Consider the following 21,193-nt stretch of genomic DNA (forward strand, 5'->3'; position numbering starts at 1 on the left):
ATTCCGAATTTTGTGCTTCTGGAGTCAATTTCAGCGGCCCTACTTGTCCGATATGGCTGAGCAGCGGCTCAAACTGCAGCCTGGGTTGTGCGGAACGTAAGTATAAACATTACTTTGCCTTTTATTGCGTCCAAACCTGCCATAGAATGGAAAAACTGCTTATTTATTCTCAATCTTATGATTCTCATGTCGATTTCAGCGGCCCTAATTGTCCGATCTGGTTGAGTAGCGTCTCTAACTGAAGCCTAGGTTGTGCGGAACGTAAATATAAACATTATTTTGCTTTCCATTGCATCTGAACCTATCCTATGATCGAAAAACTTCAAATTCATTCCGAATTTTGTGCTTCTGGAGTCAATTTCAGCGGCCCTACTTGTCCGATATGGCTGAGCAGCGGCTCAAACTGCAGCCTGGGTTGTGCGGAACGTAAGTATAAACATTACTTTGCCTTTTATTGCGTCCAAACCTGCCATAGAATGGAAAAACTGCTTATTTATTCTCAATCTTATGATTCTCATGTCGATTTCAGCGGCCCTAATTGTCCGATCTGGTTGAGCAGCGCCTCTAACGGAAGCCTAGGGTGTCAGGCACGTAAATATAACCCTTCTTTTGCTGTCCACTGCATCTGACCCTATCCTAGGATCGAAAAACTGCAAATTCATTCTGAATTTTTTGCTTCTGAAGTCGATTTCTGCGGCCCCAATTGTCCAATTTGGTTGTCCAGCGTCTGAAACTGAAGACTGGGTTGTGCGGTGTTAGGTTATCCATCTAGTCGACCTGTCATTTGTTTGGATTCTGTTATAATGATTTACTAGATTCGTTATTTATGGTTTTTAGCTTTGACAGCGTCTTCAAAGTTTATGCATTTCTTGGTACGTTATTATTTAATTTCACGGTTTACTATTATTTATATTTTAGTTAATTTAGTTGCATTGCTTCCAAAACTCTTCGCACCTCTTTAGATTACATTCACTAGTAAGGACTCTTATTGTACTAATATTGTTGTAATACAATATATCACGTTTATTGTTTTACAATCTCTCTATTTTTAATTAAGTGGAAATTATTATCTATATTTTAATTAGGTTAATATTTCTTTCCTGTTTCAGGTTTGCGTTCGCTTCTGTTAAATTATATTATATTTATCTTCCTGAGGGTTTTACTTTTAATTTGTTACCCATAGATGGTATGTATCTTATTCTTACAGTACAATAGATTATCATATTGTAGTGTTCTCTCTTTCAGTCTTTTGTGTTACTCTTTCATCGGCCTGTCTTTTATTCAGTACTTCTGGACAGAAACTTTGGAAAGCGTTCCATTTATTTTAGTCTGGGATAATTGCATCAATTATCTCATTAGGCTCTCATTGGATATTAATTTCTAGATTGTGCGTTAATTTTTGCCTTTGATCTTTCCATTTCTTACAGTAAAGCAGAGTGGGTTGCGCATCATCTTGTGTTTGACAGCTGCACCAGCAGTGATCCGTTTGGTATTCACCTATTTCTTTTTCGTATATTGGTTGAAGCAACCATGACCTGTAAGTATCTGTGTGGTATAAAAATTTACATACCCGTGCTTTCTTGTGACCCATTTCTCAATATCTCTAATCAGCCTTTTAGTCCAGATTCCTGTGTTAGATTCCTCTCATATATTTTGCCATTCTTTGATTGTATTCTCCTTAGTTAATTTGATTTCTTTTTCCAGGTCTTGTTCATATTTTCCTTTCCCTTGTGTAAGGCTAGATACGTAACTTTCTATTAATTTCTTATTGAATTATTCATCTGTGTATGCTTCTTCGTTATAACGAGGTTTGTGACATCTTAATTTATTATCGTTCCTTGTTACTCTGGCTAAATTTTTAATTTTACTATTTCTAGCATTATCCTTTTCTTTTATTTCATAAAGTTCTTTTCTTACTTTGATCTTTACCAAAATGGGTGGAAATCTTGCTAGTACACAGAAGGCGTTTAATGATTAATGATTAATTTAATTTTATTATAAGATTAATGATTTATTTTATTGATTGAAATAAATATTATTTTAGATAATTATGGACCTTATCTAACTTTACTAGTTACTTCCTTATTAACCTTTGATGTAAGTTTATTTCTTATTATCTATTAGGTTCTATCGTATAAATTACAAACTAATTTTCAATTTGTTGTTCGTTTGAAATCAAAATTCGACACCAACAAAATATTCTGCTATTTTGATATATATTTAATATATATTATCATTTTATTTTATTTTATTTTATTCAAAAAGTAGTTTAATTTAAATATTAATTTTGGAGATTAATGATAATTATCTATTTAATTTTTTTTGAAAATAAAATTATTATGTATTTTGTATAATAAAATATTTTGTGGTTAATTAGTTAAAATTATTATATGATATTTTAAATTTACAAGATTTATGTTTTAGATTAAACTATTTAACTAAAATAATGATTTTATTTTATTGCTTATTCACTTATTTTAATTTTATTAAATTTTATGTTGATTTTCGTTTTTAAGAGTGATTTATTGATAATATTGATTAGTATACAATTTTTTGTAATTTCTATACTATCAATAATCTTTATGTTTGAAATTTATTCTAATGAATGAATTTTCATATATTTTATAGTATTTTCTGTGTGCGATAGAGTTATTGGTTTGAGAATTTTAGTTAATTGTACTTATTTTTATGGGAATCAAAGAATTTCAATATTAAATTTAACATGATAAAAGCTTTTTTAATAATTTTGATATTATTTTTTCTTTATAATTTAAATAAATTTTTAAAATTTACATTTTTATTTTGATGTTTATTAGATTTATATTATTATTCAATTTTAGAAATGAAATATATTGAAACAGAATTAGGTTTAATTTTGGCTTTAATTTTTTTTCATTTATATTAGTTATTTTAAATTTATGAATTTTTAATTTGATTTTGTTAATAAATTTATCTAGAATTTGTTTTAATTTAAATTTGATTTTGTTGATTGTTTTATATTTTACATTTTTAACAATAAATTTTTTAATATTTTATTTCTTTTTTGAGGTAAGGTTAATTATTATATGTTTAATTATTGTAAAATGAGGGACAGGTAACATACGATTATTAGCTGGTTATTATCTGATGTTTTATACAATATTTTTTTCATTTCCCTTACTGGTTTTTTTATTAATTATTACTTATTTGAATAATTTAGCGCTAATAAATTTAATAGAAATAATAGATTATAATTTAAATATTTTTATATTTATTTATATATTAAGTTCATTTTTAGTGAAAATTCCTATATTTATATTACATGGATGATTATTAAAAGCTCATGTTGAAGCCCCTGTGTTTGGATCAATAATTTTAGCAGCTATTTTATTAAAATTAGGAACATATGGTTTATTGCGATTTATATATATTTTTTATTCTAATTTTTATTTTGTAAATTTGGTAATTTTAGTATTTAGATTAATTGGGGGGTTAATTGTTTCAATTTTATGTTTACGTCAAATTGATATAAAGATTTTGGTAGCTTATTCTTCAGTAATTCATATAAGAATTTTATTAAGATCTATAATAACTGAAATACTTTTAGGATTTGTAGGTAGTTATATTATTATAATTGCTCATGGATTATGTTCTTCGGGTTTATTTTATTCAGTAAATTTGTGTTATAAATCTTCAGGGAGACGGATTATATTTTTAAATAAGGGGATAATAGCGTTAATGCCTCCAATATCTATATTTTGATTTATATTTTGTACATCTAATATATTTGCTCCTGTTTCATTAAACTTAGTTGGTGAGGTATTTTTGTTAATAATTATTTATTTATGATTCAAATATTTGATTTATTTATTAATTTTTTATTGTTTTCTTAGATTTTGTTATTCATTATATTTATATATTTATGTTCAACATGGAAAAATAAATTTCTTTTTAAAGATTTTTAATGCTAATATTTTAGATTATTATATTTTATTGATGCATTGAATTCCCCTAAATTTTATATTTTTAAATTTAATTATTTTTTCATATTAATTTTAAATATATTTTATTTAAATAGTTTAATTAAAATATTGACTTGTGGTGTCAATGATATATGTATTTATATTTTAAATTATCATAAAAATGTTTTTAATTAGTTTATTCATACTATTTTCTGGAATACTATATCTATTTTTAGGCCTATATTTATATACATCTAAATATGTAATTATTTTAGAATGGGATTTAATAAATTTGTTTTGTATAAAATTTAGAATAATTATTTATTTTGATTTTATTAGATTAATATTTATCGGAGTTGTTTCTATTATTTCCTCATGCGTAATAATTTACAGAATTGAATATATAAGGTCAGATAAAAGAATTTGTCGGTTTTTTTTATTTATTAATTTTATTTATTCTATCAATATGTTTAATAATTTTAAGTCCCAGAGTTTTATCAATTTTATTAGGATGGGATGGGCTAGGTTTAATTTCTTTTGGTTTAATTATTTATTATCAAAGATATAGAGCTTTTAATTCTGGAGTTTTAACAATTGTATGTAATCGGGTTGGAGATATTGGATTTTTAATATTGATTGTTTCAAATTCCGCAAATGGGTCGTGAAATTTAATATTTTATGAAATAGATAGATTTATAATATTTTTCATATTTTTAAGCGCTTTAACTAAAAGAGCTCAAATACCCTTTTCTTTATGGTTACCTGCAGCTATAATAGCTCCAACCCTTATTTCTACTTTAGTTCATTCTTCAACCTTAGTTACTGCAGGGGTTTATTTATTAATCCATTATTACAGTTTAGTGTTTACAATAAATAATAACGTTATTTTATTTATCTCAATCTTTACTATATTTATGGCTAGTTCTATTGCTAATTTTGAATATGATTTAAAGAAAATTATTGCCCTATCAACTTTAAGTCAGTTAGGATTAATAATAAGAATTTTATCTGTAGGGTTAGTGGATTTAGCCTTCTTTCATTTAGTTATTCATGCTTTATTTAAATCAATAATATTTATATGTGCAAGAAGATTTATTCATAGATCTAATAATAACCAAGATATTCGAAATTTTAATTCTATGAGAATTTTAATACCTTTAAATGGTATAGTTCTATTAATTGGAAAATTAAGTCTATGCGGGTGTTTCTTTTTGTCAGGTTTTCTCTCTAAGGATATAATTATTGAATATTTCTTTATTAATAGAGATATTAGAATTACAATATTTTGTATATTTTATATATCTATGGTGTTTACACTAAGATACTCATTTCGTTTAGTTTTATGAATCTTTTATCCTTTTGAATTTAAAAATGTTACCTACAGAGTATATTATGAATCTTTATACATTAATTTATGTATTTCCTTTTTGTTTATTATAGTTATTTTTATGGGAATACTTATTTTTTATCTAATCTTTAAAGTTTACATTATCTTATTGAATTTTTATGATAAAATATTTATTTTATTTATTTATTTATTACGGATTTATTTTGGTTATTTATTATTTTATTATCCTAATAAACACCCCCAAAAATTTTTATTTAATAAATTTATCTTTTTCCTGAAAGGAATATATTTTTTATCATATTTTTATAAGATTAGGTATACTTTTTTACTTAAATCGATGTATAAAATTAATAATGAAATTGAAAAGGGTCTTTCCGAATCAATTTTGACATTTTGAATGAAAACATTTACAAATTACTTAGTAAAATTTATCAAGTGATTAATTATATATGACACTCTGATGTTTATCCTAAAGCCAAATAAAACTCAACACGAACAACAAACCGCTGATTATTTAATGATACTTATATTTTATATATATTTATCAATATTTATCCTCGTTTATTCATTATTCCTGTTGTTGTATTAAACTTACACCACTTACTGAACGAAAGAATATAATTTATTGTATTATTACTTATTATTGTATATTGCATTAACTGTAAATAATAGTCAGTTGGAAAGGCGTGCAGACATCTCTTCTAAAAATCGAAAATTAAAAACTTTTTAATAGGAACTAGATTTTCAACGATGTTCTTTTAATTTCACTTTTCTTAAAACATCAATTTTGATGTATATATATTCAACTTATTCTTTTCAATATGTTTTAATACATTAATAGAGTTTTATTTATTTGCTTAGTATGTATTATTTCACAAGATTTAAGGTTTTACTGGTAGTATTTGAAGAGTACGTTTTGTTATGTTTTCTTATTAATATTATTCAAGATTATCTATTATTATTATTTCAAAATGTAATACTTTATTTTATAATGAATACAAAAATTATGTTTTTGTTATGTTTTATTTAAAATTAATTTCATTTTAGAAAGTGGGATGACATGACTATTGGCGAACCACCCATTATAATAAAAAAAGGGTAACGCGCCATGATAAATACCCCTAGGGTGGTGAGGAAATCTTTCACAATTACAATACAATATATCCTCTAACACGATTTTATAATTAACTGCATAATTGTTCCTTTCAATATCTAATTATGCTAATCTCTTTAGCCTGTTTCACCTGTTCACATAACCTATTTGGCTCCGTACCAATAATTTTGTCTATTCCACGTCTCTCTATTAACTTATACATACCTTTATGAATTTTTAAATTCTTCAGTTTGATTCAAAGATAGTTTTATCTTGTTTCACACTTATATTTTCTTGAAATCTCTGTAAATATTTCAAATATAATGCACCACAACACCAAACACTTTCCTAATTTTATTAAATCTAATACTATATATGAGTGCATTCCTTGAAATGTTCTTTCACGAATTACATCTCGTCATCATTGTGCTATAGTAAATAATATAGTAATTAATGATATAAATAGAATTCAATTAATTTTAAATTGAAAAATTATAATAGCTCTTATTAATAAATTTATTAAATTAATAGATAATATTATTGGTCAAGGCCTGGGTGTTACTAGATGAAATGGATGATTTTTCATTTGTTTTAGTGTTTATTTAAGATAAACAATTTTTTTTTAATTTAATGATTTTAATGATTAGATTCATTAAAGTATAGAAGTCTAAGAATGGAAATTACATACGATTGAATAAATAAAACTGAGATTTCTAGAATAAATAATATATTTTGAATAATGATTATAAATGGAATAATAATTAATCAGGAACTTTCTATTGATGATCCTAGTAAAGTTAAAAGTAAATATCCTGCTAATATATTAGCTGTTAGTCGAATTGATAATGCTCATAGACGAATAATGTTTCTGATTGTTTCAATTAATACTATAAAATTTATTAATATTAAAGGTGTATTTAGTGGTACTAAATGAATTAATATCTTTTCTCAATTTATAGTTCAACCGTAAAATATATGTGTTAATCATATTGATATTGTTAATGATAAATTAATTGATAAGTGACTTGTAGGAGTGAAAGTATATGGTATTAATCCTATTAAATTATAAAGTATAATTATTATTAGTATTCTTAAGAAAATAATTATATTAAATATATATTTGTAACTAATTAGTAATTTAAATTCATTGTAAATTATTATTATAAGTTTAATTCATAATATATTTAAACGAGAGAGAATAAATCAATATATTATTGGTATCATTATTAATGGTAGTAATAAACTAATTCAATTTATTATAAGTATAATATATGTAGATGGGTCGAAAATTGATAATAGGTTTATCATATTCACTTTCATAAATTTTTATTCTTATTTTTTAATATTTTCTTTTTATTTTTATATGGAGAAAAATTAATAAATAAATAATGAAGATTAATGATTATAATGTAAATAATTCTTAATGTGAAAAATAGAAGAATTGATCATAATATTGGTTTTATCTGTGGTATAAAAAAATATTTAAATATTGGCCATTAGAAGTATATCGAATTTATACTATAATATGGTTTAAGAGACCAATTCTTTCATTTCAGACATCTAATGATTAAATTATTATTGTTAAATAAAATATAAATAAAAAATATTAAAAAATTAATAATTTTAAATTGACAATTTAATGTTATATGTTTAACTAATTTTTTATCTTAGGATTTTATAAAGTTATTATTCTAAGTAATCAATTTCCAAAATCATTTATTGATGTTGATTCTACTACGATAGGTATAAATCTATGATTTGTTCCACAAATTTCTGAACATTGGCCAAAAAATAATCCTGGTCGGTATGTAAATAATATTATTTGATTAAGTCGTCCTGGAGTTGCATCTATTTTTATTCCTAAGGATGGAATTGTTCATGAGTGAATTACATCAACAGATGTTGTAATTAAAGGAATTGGGGTTTTAAATGGAATAATAATTCGATTATCTACATCTAATAGTCGAAATAATCTTAAATTTGAATAATCATTGATTATAAAAGAATCATAATTTAAATAAAATTCTGGATATTCATATCTTCAATATCATTGATGACCAATAGAAATAAAGAGTGGATTAACTTCATAATTTTCGTTGCTGCCAGAACTATCATCTAAATATAAGGTCTTATGCTGCTTTTCATTTTCAATTATATTTCGCTTCTCTTTATATTTGGTTTTTAAATTGTTTCTGTCTAACTGAAGAGACCTGAAAAGAGATAATGCAGCACTAGGTCTATTATTTTTTAACGCTGCACATATCTCTTTCCAGACTGGATCTCCCCTTCGCTGCAATAAATTATCACCATCAAATATATCAAAATTTAATAATGTATTTAAAATAATTTCAGGAGGTGCAATGGTTGAGGACCACGTTGTCTCTCTACTGGTACCATAATTCTGAAATGCTATTATTCTAACAATATATGAAAGGTAATATTAAAATAGTGTATTCTAAAAATACAAATGATTCCTGAAATTATTTTGTGTACGATTCTTTTTTTTATACTAATCAAAAAACAATTAACTTTTTACCCACATGTGCTTTTACACATTGAATATTATTATTAATTATTATTGCACTTACTACTTTATTAATCCCACGTAGGTGACACAAACAAAAAATTAAAAAAAAAACAAAAACTACTAATTATATAAAACTACTATCTTAAATAAACTAAAAATTGCTTTTATTGTCGGAGACACAAAGCTTGCAGTCAAAGATCCACGCCAACTTTTGCTACGGATGTTTCGCTTTTGTTTCATTAAAACAGTTGAACGCTATGAAAAATGTCTTTTGTTTCTGTAGCCTTTTAGTTATTTCCTAATTTAAAGCTAGGTTTTTATGATTAAGAATAATTAATACTCAAACTTGTATTTAAAATGAAAAATATAATTACATGTCTGTACAATACAAACTTTAATTAACAAACACAACAATTTCAATTTTATGCAGCTTGCATTACAAAACATATTTTGTTTTACAACGAGCGTTTTCACATATGTACTCAGAAAAAATAGATGAAATTATAATTGCACTGAGCACATAATTACACAGTTTTGTAGATTTGTATTAAAACGATGATTATAATTACATAAAAGGTGCCTTAGTTTAAATTTCCCTCAAAATATGATGAAGCTCTTAAATACATATTCATCAGGCAACAAGATCGGGAATAGTCGCTCATCCAAAAATATCGTTCGTACATAAAAAGTCAATATGTATTGAGTTACCCTTTTAAAACAAGAATTACGGATTATAGCATTTTCCAATACGAAACAAAGATTTCTCAAAGAATCCGACAACTGAATCTCAGACAACTTTGCTACGATAAAAGATATCTTTCTCAGATTTTACGCGAAGAAAAGTTTAGGATGCTTTAAAGCTAAGCATATAAATTGCAAATACACCCGTCAAAATTAAAGATTTACAATTTTTACTCAATTATAATTTTCATATATAGAGATATTTTTTGAATTCCATGAAAACTGGCAGTCTTATATCTGTCGCCAACTTAATGCAGTTGAAACGGCATGTCAGTTTTTCAGAAATTTCTCGAAAAATAAGAGGGAGCAATTAAATGTAATTACAGAGCAATAATGGGCAAGAAAAGAGCAATTTTTTAAGCCATTTTGCAGTAAGATAGGGCAATTTTTTGGAAACTTGTATAATTGTAAACTGATATGTATTGCCAACTGAACGCAGTTGTAATTGCAAGAGCATTTTTCCGAAAGTTTTAGATGATTACGAGTGAGAAGTTAGAAGTAATTACAGGGCAGGAAAGAGCAAATAAAGAGCAATTGTTTAAGTCACTGCGTAATGTAGTGGAGCAAGTTTCAGAGTTTTCATGTGGAGGCGGACGTACGATCTGTATTAATGTTACTAAAGATACGTGCATGAGCACTTAGAAGTTACTAGGTTACAGTTTCATATTTTTATTTATAAAATTTGTTGTTTATTGGCCTAATTGTTGCTTATTAACGATTGAGCAATTAATTCTGAGCAAAGAGCAATTTCTTGGTAGCTTGTGTAGTTCGTTTTGTACATTATTTTAGAAGTTTCGGGATAGTGTATGTCGTTGCCAACCCATAAAAGTCCCTAGATGCCCAAAAAAGTATTTTGATAATATTTTGAAAACGAAAGGTGAGCAATTAAAAATAATTGATGAGCAATTATGGGCAATTAAAGATCAATTTTTTGACCTATGTTTTATTGGATTTGGTTACTAGTGTGAGCTAACTTCACATGGGTCTGTTTTCCCATGTGCGTTGATTGAGATGCAGAAGAGATGTGAAAGTGTGTTTAAGTTACTGACTATATTATCATATGATAATTTTTCATTTCAAATGTAACAAATATACTGCATTTTTGATTCTCAAATCACGTGAGATATGTGGGAACGTTTTTATTTATTTTCTACGCCATATTCCACGATTTGAAAACAGTAACCAAAATCCAAGAGGTTATGGGTCCAGGAAACACATGGCGTAAAGAAAAGTAAAAATTGAAAAAGGAAAAAGAATAAGAGAAGAAGGGCATTAAAGCGGATTAATAAAGAATCCAGTAAAATCTTAAAAATGAATACCACGGTAAACAATCAGGAAAATGTGCAAATTGTGGAAAAACTGAAGAATGCAGATGGATATCCACTATGGAAATTTCAAATTGTAATTCATCTGGAGGCAGCAGGTCTTTTATCTGTTGTTTTAGCGGAAGCCACAAATGAAATTAGGATAACAGAACAATGGAGAGAAAAGGATGCAAAAGCCAGAAAAATAATTGTAAGTACTGTGGAAAGACAAGCATTGGTGCATATAGTAACGTGTAAAATTGCTTTTGAAATGTGGTACAAGTTAAAGGGCATTTATGAGAGAGATTCATATCAACAAAAATGTGCTCTTATGCAAGAATTTTTTCAGTACAGGAAGAAAAATGAAGTAGATATGGTGTTGGAAACCCGGTCGACTGAATGATACAAGGTCTACTATTTAACTATATAGCAATGTATATTTCAGTAGGTTACAACAATTAAAGGGATCGCAAGCTGGACTGACAAAGGTTCGGAGTGTAGGAGAGTACAAGTGAGAATTGCCTCTTTTTGGTTGTACAGACATATATAAAGAGTTTGGGTTTTGGTGGGGGATAGTACTATGAACCCTTAGTTCTAAACAAGAAGCGACATGACTAAAATTTGCTTAAGCTTACTCAGTTGGTTTGAACAGTTCTCGAAAACAACCCTTATCGGAATGTGACTCATCCGTGAGTCAAACGTAAGATTACATAGTTTCCCAACATCTCCCCCCTTTAATGAAATTGAAAACGCCAGTTTTTAATTTATAATTAACTTAGCCTGTACCTTATGATCTATATCGCTAATTCCTAGCTTAATAAGGTATAAAATAGTAAACTATAATGTATCATGTTTTAGTTAAACATATTAGAATATAAGTATTACAGTAAATTACTACTTTAACTTATTGAAATATAATATCTTAAAATATAATATATCATACTTTGTACTATCGTTTAGGTATTTATGTATATAAAAAAAAATGATATTACAACGGTATAGTGCTTTTACGCGGTTGTAGTACACGCTTACTTCAGAGATTATAACGTGATGTTGATGGTACATTTTCTTGAATATTTGTTTCTACTGGTTGTGGATTTCTTACAATTTGAGTGCCTGATTGATTGTCGTATATTACAATGTCACTTGACTCTTCTCGATAATCTGTACGAACATCAGAGTCAAATGTACAGTTAATAAAATTTTTTATCATTGGAGGTACAATTTCGCCCGTTTCAGGTTTTCTTGTAAAACAAAATAATTTTTTTAAAAATCGACAACATCCAAAGAGATTACAACAGTTTCCGCAAATGAACAAAAATATTATTGCTACTATTACGCATAGAACTATAGTATACCATTGAGTATGAGTAACAATAAAAGGTTCTTTTAACCATCGAGTAATAATATCATCAAATTCGTTAATCTTTTTACTAGCGTATTTGAGATCATTTAAATCAATATTTGTTAACTTAACCGGCTTTAATATTATTGAGTCCAATTTCTTGACTTCTTCAGAAGTAACGCAACAATCACTTCCAACTATGCTGATTGAAGGAATATGATGACTAATGTTTCTGTTTGTTCGTTTCGTCGGTTCCAAGGAGTATACCATTGTATAACCTTTGCAGTTATCCCGGAGTTGTAGAATCCCAGATTGTTGCAGAACAACATCGTTCATGTAGTTTTCCTCGCCGTTGCAGATGATCGTTATGGTAGTAGGTTGTTGCAAAACATAGAGCTACTGATTATCCCCTATGTATTGCCAGGTCTCGATTTCAGCCTTGATAGTCCTTGTATCACAATCTTCAGGAATCCGGTTCACATGAGGAGACAGCAAGGATACTTCGCAGGTCCCATGGTCCGTAGTTTTGGAAGTGTGTACGTTTGCACATACGTACTTTTCATCCATGTACTCTTTACATTCTGACAATTCTGATCGAAAGGAGTATTGGGTCTTGGATTGGGATAAGAGCAAGTATGGTTGTTTAGGTTCAATGTATGAGAAGGTAGATGTATTTTGGTGTTGGATTGGAAGCGGAATTAATTCAAAGAGATCAAAAATAGCTCTTTTTACAAGGGGAAACTTTAAAGCAAATACAACAAGTCCGTCAGCAACTTTTGTTTTCAAACTAATTAATTTATAAATTATCTGCATATTTTTATAATTTGCTACTATGGGTAAATCAAAGTCGCCTTTGTAATTATTCAGTTCTTCACAAAGTATTTTAGGAGGTATTACGAATGGTGAGATTATATTATAGCTACTTAAATTAATTGCTTCAATATATTTACTGTAGTCTTCAGATATGCGTGTGCAGAGTGACAGCAAGAGTGTAATATGCTGAGTAATTATTGATTCAATAGACAATTGTGTCAGTATTCCATTAGTTTCCGTTGTAAATTTGTTAATTAATCTCAAATTATTATTTAGTGTACCTTCAGTTTCTCTTAAAGATTGCAGTGAATTATTAAAATTTTTTATAGTGGAGGAAATTATCTGAATTTGTGATTTTAAGAGAGTTTGGGTTTGTTTGTTATCATTTATCAACATTTTTATACTGTCAGTATAATACTGAGCATCATCTGCATCCGGAGTACCAATCAACCAGTTAAGGATATTCGAAACACCATTTATTAGACCTCGACGTTTACGTTTATTTGAAAGGCCTAATAGATTTTGCAAGATTTCACATTTCATATCAATGTTTTGCAATTCTCCATTAATAAGTTTTAGATTACGGTCGCAATGAAAGCTAACATGATTATGTTCAGTAGGATTCTTTAATGCTGCAGTACAGAGGTTTTGTGATTTTGTAAAATATAATTGCAGAATGTCTCTCTCTTTATTTAGGTGAGTGACATTGATATGTGTTAAAAGAGTTAATTCTGAATTGGATATTTTTGCAATTCCCTTTTTGTTGTAAAATATTCCACTTGAATGGAAAAGGGGTGTATTGTGTTACGTCCCTGCTTTGCGGAGCGCACGCGCGCAGCACGGCAGGGGAAAGTACAGTGAATATTTAAATTTTTAAATATAATTTTGTTTGGGTTCGGAGACACTCTAGTCCCATACGGGCCCCATTCACAGGATTACTTAAAGAAAGTGGTAACAAAATAAGAGCTTGAGATTAATTTTAACTGGAAAAGATATAATGTGTAATTGCCAATTCTCAATGATTACAACAAAGTTATTCAATGAATATAAACATATAAAAGAGAAAATTTATAAAATACGACATACGCGTACACACACACAATCGACCGAGTTGTTACAAAATTTTTATTATAAAGGAGTAACGGAAAAGTACTCACCAAATTTTATTTGGTCAATTTACTTTATAATTTTGCTTTTGGTATTTGGCTTTAACTGTGTTATTTCCTGTTGGGGGAAGAAGCACACACACACTGTTATTAGCACTACAGTTACGTATGATTATAATTATAATAATAAGAAAATTAAAATTGAATATATATTTATATATATATAATATGGAAAAAGAAATAAAGAAAAAGAAAAAGAAAAACGAAGTTAAAGAGAATACTAATTAGGATAACTAATTTTCGAGAGGCTGAGTCCTTTTTGTTAATAACAAAAACTATGTCTCAAACCACCCCACGGACTCACGACACGCACCTCGCGATTGTACGTCGACAAGTGACGCAGCTTCACGCTCCCGGAGGAGACCAAAGTGGGCCTCGTCCGAAATTGTTTATTCTGCGCCCCGTATCTTAACGAATTAGGTCGCGAGTTCGATACATGGTGAGCCGTGATTCGTCAATCTGTTGCATCGAGAGCATGTGAAGAGTGTGTGTATGCTCCTTCCTTTCTTCTTTCTATATTCTACTATACTCTTTTTCTTTTTAAAGGGTTTTATAATGAATTTTGAATTTGGAGTAAAAGAGAATTTTCCAGACGATGCGTGACGCTAATGAAAAGGAAAGGCATTCGTAAAATTAGTACCAATATCCACTATGGTCAGGGAAAGCCCACAATGCTATGCAATACCACAGTGTTCTAGTACCATATAGTTCTATTAAGTAATGCCCATCCTTACATTGAAACGCATTCAATCAACTCACTCAATCGCATACACGTACATAGGTGCAACTAAACAAAATGAAGGATTTTTTCTATCGTAATATTCTTTGCTCTTATTTTTGGAGTCAGACAAATTTTCTTTTGCAATTTTAAATGAAATATTTAATTTATTTTGAAGGGAACGAATATAATCATCATATGTATAATGGAATCGAGGTTCTTGTAAAATCGAGGAAGGCAAATAAGCTTTTCGACCAAACAAAAGTTCGTAAGGAGTAAGTTGAGTTGACTTATGAATTGACGTATTATAACTGAAAATTGCAAATGAAAGGTATTCGTCCCAGTCAGTTTGATTAGGTTTTATATAATGTTTTAAATAATCTTTTAAAGTTAAATGATATCGCTCTAATGCACCGTTGGTTTGAGGATGATAAGGACTGCTGTTAATGTGTTTAGTTTTAAGCATATTACTCAAATTTTTTATTAATTCAGACATAAAGTCACTTCCTTGATCAGTAAGAAATGTTTTTGGAATTCCAAACTGCATAAATAATTTTACTAAAGATTTTGCAACGGTTAATGCCTCATGATTGGGAATTGCTTTGGCAAAACAATATCTCGTTAAATCATCCTGAATAGTAAGAATAAATCTGTTACCAGATTCAGTAAGTGGCAATGGACCTACAATATCAATGGCTAATCTTTCAAATGGTTCATTAGCTGTAGTCGTAATTTCCATTGGTTGTTTTACTGGTCTAAAATTTGTTTTATTAATTTGACACGAATGACAAGTTTTTATGTAGTTTTTTACATCTGTCTTAATAGAAGGCCAATAATACCGTTCTTTAATTCTTGCGTATGTCTTGCTAAAACCATAATGTCTTGACAATTTATTATCATGGTTTTCTTTCAGAATTTGCTGTATTTCTGTTTGCGTTTTTAGAATTATTCTAGAAAAGTTAAATAGTTTGATTTCATTTTGTTGGAAAATAAATTTCAGCATCTCGTTTAACCGATCAATCTTTATATTTTTATGTTTCCTTGGTGGTACTAATACGAACCTCTTATCTTTAATAATTGATTTTAATTTTTTAAAACAATCGAATAGATTCTTATACTCTAACTTATCAAAACAATGATTCAATGGTTACAGCAAATATATGGTTTGTTTTTTATTTTCAAGTTTCTGTAACCCGTTCAACTCTGGTTTAAGATTGGTAATGTCAAAATTAGAACATACGTGACCTGAATATGGATTCTCTTCATCTAAATCTTGAGACCATAACAAGACAATTGGATCACTAATTTTTTCAAGGGGTTTATTTTCTGTATCGTAATATATAGTATCATTATTGGTATAATGGAATTTAATAAAGTCTTGATAACTTTGATCTTGTGTAACAGTTAAATTTACTGTATTTTCAGGAATTAGTCTAGAAAGACCATCAGCATTGGAATTGATACATCCTGGTTTATATTTTATGGTATATTCATATTCCTCAAGTCTAAGTCTCCACCTGACTAATTTCGAAGATGGATTTTTACAATTAAACAACCACTGAAGTGGTCGATGATCCGTGTAAATGATAAAAGATCTACCATATAAATATGGTCTAAAATGTTCAACAGAATTAACAATTGCAAGCAATTCTTTTTCTGTTGTAGAGTAATTTTGCTCAGACTTGTTCAAAGTACGAGAGTAATAAGCAGTCGGAAGATCCTGATCGTTTGTTATTTGCGATAATACAGCTCCTATTCCGATATTCGAAGCATCGGTAGTTAAAACGAATTCCTTTGAAAAATCAGGATACTGTAAAATAGGTTTTTTCACTAATTTGTTTTTAAGATTTAAAAATGAATTTTCTTGTTGTTCCGTCCAATTAAAGGTTACATCCTTTTTTAATAATTGTGTTAGGGGTTTAGCTAGCATTGAAAAATTTGGAATAAACTTCCTGTAATATCCTGTCATTCCTAGAAACATCTTAATCCCTTTTACATTTCGCGGTCTAGGTACTTTAAGGATGCTATTTATTTTATCTGGATTTGGCTCTACACCTCTATCGGAAATTACATGACCTAAATATCGACAAGTTCTTTCCATGAATTCGCACTTATCCGGTTGTAATTTTAAATTATTTTCTCTAAGTCTGGAAAAAATGTTTTTTAATTTACGATTATGGTCTTCTATTGAGGAACCGTAGAGTACGACATCATCAAGATAAACGAAACATTGGACATTATTTAAACCAGTGATGACATTATTCATCATACGTTGAAAACAGGCTGGAGCATTTTTTAGACCGAATGGCATACGGGTGAATTCATAATGTCCATTTGGCGTTGAAAACGCTGTCTTTGAAGCATGTTTCGGATCCATGGGGATTTGATGAAATCCACTTGCTAAATCTAGAGTGGTAAAATATTGCGCATGACCCAATTGATCAAGAATGTCTTCAATGTTTGGGAGCGGATATGAATCGCCTATTGTTTTTTCGTTCAATTTCCTATAATCAATGACAATTCGCCATTTTCTTTCACCGGATGCGTCTAATTTTTTTGGAACAACCCACAGGGGACTAGACCATGGACTGATTGAGGGTTTAATTATTCCCTGATCTAACATTTTTTCTATTTGTTTATCTACCTCAGTTTTATGTACTTGTGGATAACGATAATTTTTTGATTGAATAGGTGTTTCGTCAGTAATAGGAATACTATGTGAAGCTGCAGTAGTTCGAGTAAGTAAGTCAGTGAGCAAATGGAATATATCATTAAATTCTTCACAAATTTTCGTAACAGACTCTTTTTCTTCAGCATTAAGATGCTCAAGTCTAAGATTTTTGTTCAATGTAATTAATCTGTTTTCTTTATTACTTTCCCGATTCTCTGCTAAACTGTAGATATAAGAATATTTAGGAATAGGTTCAATGAGAACTTCAGGGATTGGTATCGTCTGAGTTTTGACTGAAGTATTAAGAATTGTTACGAAGGCTTTATTTCCTTCATGTACTTTCACGATTGCATTAGGCATCACAAGAGAATTATCATCATTTAATTGTTTTGGTGATATTATGCCTTCTTGTATATTTAAAGGATTTATTAATTTAATTGGAACTATAGTTTCTGTGCGAGGATTAAGTCTAATTGTAAAGGCAGAATTTTGTGGTGAATTACGACTTAAAGGTATTGAAAATGGTATAGATGCTAACGAAATAGTACATGTTGCATAATCAATTTTAGCATTATGAGTTTGAAAAAAATCATCTCCCAATAAGCCATCAAATGGGATATTAGTAGTAGTGTTAAGAACTTGAAAACTTCCAAGAATTTGTTTGTTACAGACTTCTAATGTTAATTTTGTTTCTCCAAGAGTTTGAATGGGAGTATTTGGTGCAATGCCATTTAATACAGTTGGATTGTCATTGTTTATTGTAAAATTTGTTATACTACTGGCTTTGACTAAGGACACTACTGCTCCAGTATCAATTAAAGATTTCAAAATTCTATCACTACTGCCTGAACTAGGTGATTCGAATAACACATAAAGTTGATCATTAGAAGTCAATAAAGTTGATGAATTTAGGATAATCTCATTGTGTGATTGGAGGATTTGGTAGCTGATGAGCACTGGGAAAATTTGAAGGTTGAGGCGGTTCGTGTCTAATCTGAGTTGAAAGTGAACTATTTTGAATACTCGAAGTAGGAACAGTTTGATTACGTCTACTAAATGAATTTGTATTTTGATTGTACGTATTTGCAGAATTCGAATTTCGCTGATATGTACGCGATGTAGTCTGATTTTGTTGGTGTTGATTGGTAAAATTAGAATTTTGTCTCGAATTATTAAATTGTCGCGTTCTGCATTCTTCTATAACGTGTCCAAAGGGCCTAGCCGAATAAGGGGGTCAAAAGTGCCCCCAAACCAAATCCGACTTCCAATGAATCATTCGATAGCTTATTACAAAAAACTAGTTTGTGGCAATTTTCAACCCTGTAACTCAACCTGGGGGGTAGTTATGAGGGTAAATAGAAAATCAAGTTTTTTGGAAATTACTCGCATCTTACTGAATAAAAAATTCGACAAAAAATCAGAGATATATCAGATACCAAGACACATGTTGTGGAATTTTTTGAGATTTTTAAAACGATAATTCAAGCCGTGAAAAATAAAAAACGCAAAAAAACGCCAAAAAACGGGAATTTCGCATTGAAGCAATCGCAGAACTACAATCATATTTTTACAGTAAATACATAATGTTGTTACTAGTATCCCTGATTTTTTTCAGATTTTTCGGTTTGGTGCGCCATTGTCAAAAAAATCAAAAACCGATATTTTCGTCGTTTCTTTCGCGTCAGAGTAACATGTACGTTGAGTTTCCGTACATTCTTTATGAAACATATGTTTTGTGCAATGTTCAATGCTTTTGCACTCAAAAAAATAATATAAGAATTACAGAAAATAAATAAACTCGTCCGATGAAAACTATGTCGAGCGCGTTATGTTTCGAAGTGTCGACGCTATATCTGCAACAGCCTCAGTGGCGCAGCGACAAAGCGTCCGCTTGCCGGACCGCTGCATGTTTTTTTACCTGCAGGTTCGAGTCCTTCTTGGACTCATAATTTTTTATGTTCATTATTATATTTTTTTTTTAGTTTCTAACTATGTAATGATGATCAACATTTACTTTTAAATGTTTTTTGAGAACATTTCAAAATATTTTAATCTGAAATGCCTATAAAAATAATTTTGGAGTGTTTTTCACGATTCCGCTTTTCTTATTATATATATGTTGTAGGTGTTTACCACAGCTTCACTATCTAACGGAAGAAGCTATAAGGATCATTCCACTCTATATCTACTATCCCACTCTCAGTCAATAATACTTTTTTTTTAATAATCACATATTTAAGTACCTGTTTGATTGTTCGCTACTCATTTGTAGAAAAAAAGTATTATTGTTCGATGGAAACCACGGGAAGGTGGTGGGCTTCTTCCATCAGGAAGGGATAAGGATTGGTCTGGGTTAGGTCTGGGTTAGATATGGGGATAACGGAGCGTTGGTTGCTTAAGACAGCAGGACGGTGGCCATGGAAGTCGGAATCCGCTAAGGAGTGTGTAACAACTCACCTGCCGAAGCAACTAGCCCTGAAAATGGATGGCGCTGAAGCGTCGCGCCTATACTCTGCCGTCAGCGGCAAGTGGGGAGGGACGGTGCCATTACTGGTGACCGTCCTCCATGAAGCCCTGACGAGTAGGAGGGTCGCGGCGGTGTGCGCAGAAGGAAAAAAAAAAAAAAAAAAAAAAGATACGGTGCCCAGTCGCGGCCATGAGCAAGGTCGTGGCCGCCGGACGCATACGGGTCGGTTGGACGTCGGCGAGGGTCGAGCCTCTGGCTGCACGTCCCCAGCGGTGCTACAAGTGCCTAGAGCTGGGGCACGTGCAGCAAAAATGCCCTGAAGAGGCAGATCGCCGCGCCAGGTGCTACACGTGTGGTAGCACCGACCACATGGCGCGGCAGTGCTCGGCCCCGCCGAAGTGCCCAGTATGCGCTGACCTCGGCCGCCCAGCCAATCACAGACTGGGCGCCAAAGCCTGCGCGCCGCCACCGCCGCGACGAGGGAGGAAACCTCCCCCAACAACCGGGGCGTCCGGCCAAGTTGGTCCGGCCGCCTCGGCAACGAGGGACAAGGAGGAACCACGGGCACCAGAGCCCGCACCGATGGAAGGAGGATCCGGCCGTGGGGAGGCCATGGAGACGGCGTAAAATTCACCCCCACGGCCAAAATCCTCCAGGCCAACCTCAACCACTCGGCCGCGTCGCAGGATTTACTGCAGCAGACGCTGGCCGAGCTTGGTGTGGGGTTGGCCGTCGCGGCGGAGCCATACAGGGTACTCGACCGCCCAAATTGGGCGGGAGATGCCCTCGGCTCCGTCGCGATTATCGCCGACGGCTCCGCGGCCCTCTGCGCTTTCGCGCATGGCCGCGGGTATGTCGCGGCGACGTACGGCGGCCTAGCGGTGGTTGGCATATACGCCCCGCCCAGTATCCCCCTCGCGGCGTTCGAGCGGCTGCTGGATGAGGTCAGGGACGTATTGTCCCGCTCACCAGTCAGCCGCACCTTAGTCCTGGGCGACTTCAACGCCAAGGCAACGGCTTGGGGTTGTCCCGGGACAGACGCGAGGGGACAAACGGTAC

The 21,193-nt window shown here is 30.8% G+C and overlaps 1 protein-coding gene across 3 annotated transcripts; it reads left to right on the forward strand.

Moving 5' to 3' along the window:
• The first annotated feature begins 10,742 nt into the window (after window positions 1-10,742).
• Window positions 10,743-12,022, forward strand: LOC143187800 (uncharacterized). Of its 3 annotated transcripts, none has more exons than XR_013003302.1 (2): window positions 10,743-11,776; window positions 11,915-12,022. XR_013003302.1 is itself a non-coding variant. In XM_076392000.1 (2 exons), the coding sequence occupies exons 1-2, from the start codon at window positions 10,962-10,964 to the stop codon at window positions 11,355-11,357; spliced, it is 258 nt and encodes an 85-aa protein (XP_076248115.1). In that variant the 5' UTR covers window positions 10,743-10,961; the 3' UTR covers window positions 11,358-11,987. The 3 variants fall into 3 exon arrangements, 2 of the variants coding, with proteins under 2 accessions (XP_076248115.1, XP_076248116.1); XM_076392000.1 differs by having other exon boundaries at window positions 10,743-11,165; window positions 11,304-11,987; XM_076392001.1 differs by having other exon boundaries at window positions 10,743-11,165; window positions 11,309-11,987.
• The last annotated feature ends 9,171 nt before the right edge of the window (window positions 12,023-21,193 follow it).

This window comes from Calliopsis andreniformis, unplaced genomic scaffold, assembly GCF_051401765.1.
Source record: "Calliopsis andreniformis isolate RMS-2024a unplaced genomic scaffold, iyCalAndr_principal scaffold0304, whole genome shotgun sequence".
NCBI classification, from domain to species: Eukaryota; Metazoa; Arthropoda; class Insecta; order Hymenoptera; family Andrenidae; genus Calliopsis; species Calliopsis andreniformis.

Bases quoted from the DNA above. Each gene is read 5' to 3' on its own strand.
- LOC143187800 (XM_076392000.1), top strand. From the start codon at position 10,962: ATGAATACCACGGTAAACAATCAGGAAAATGTGCAAATTGTGGAAAAA. The intron at 11,166-11,303 runs GTAAGTACTGTG...GAATTTTTTCAG, and splicing joins CAAAAGCCAGAAAAATAATT to TACAGGAAGAAAAATGAAGT.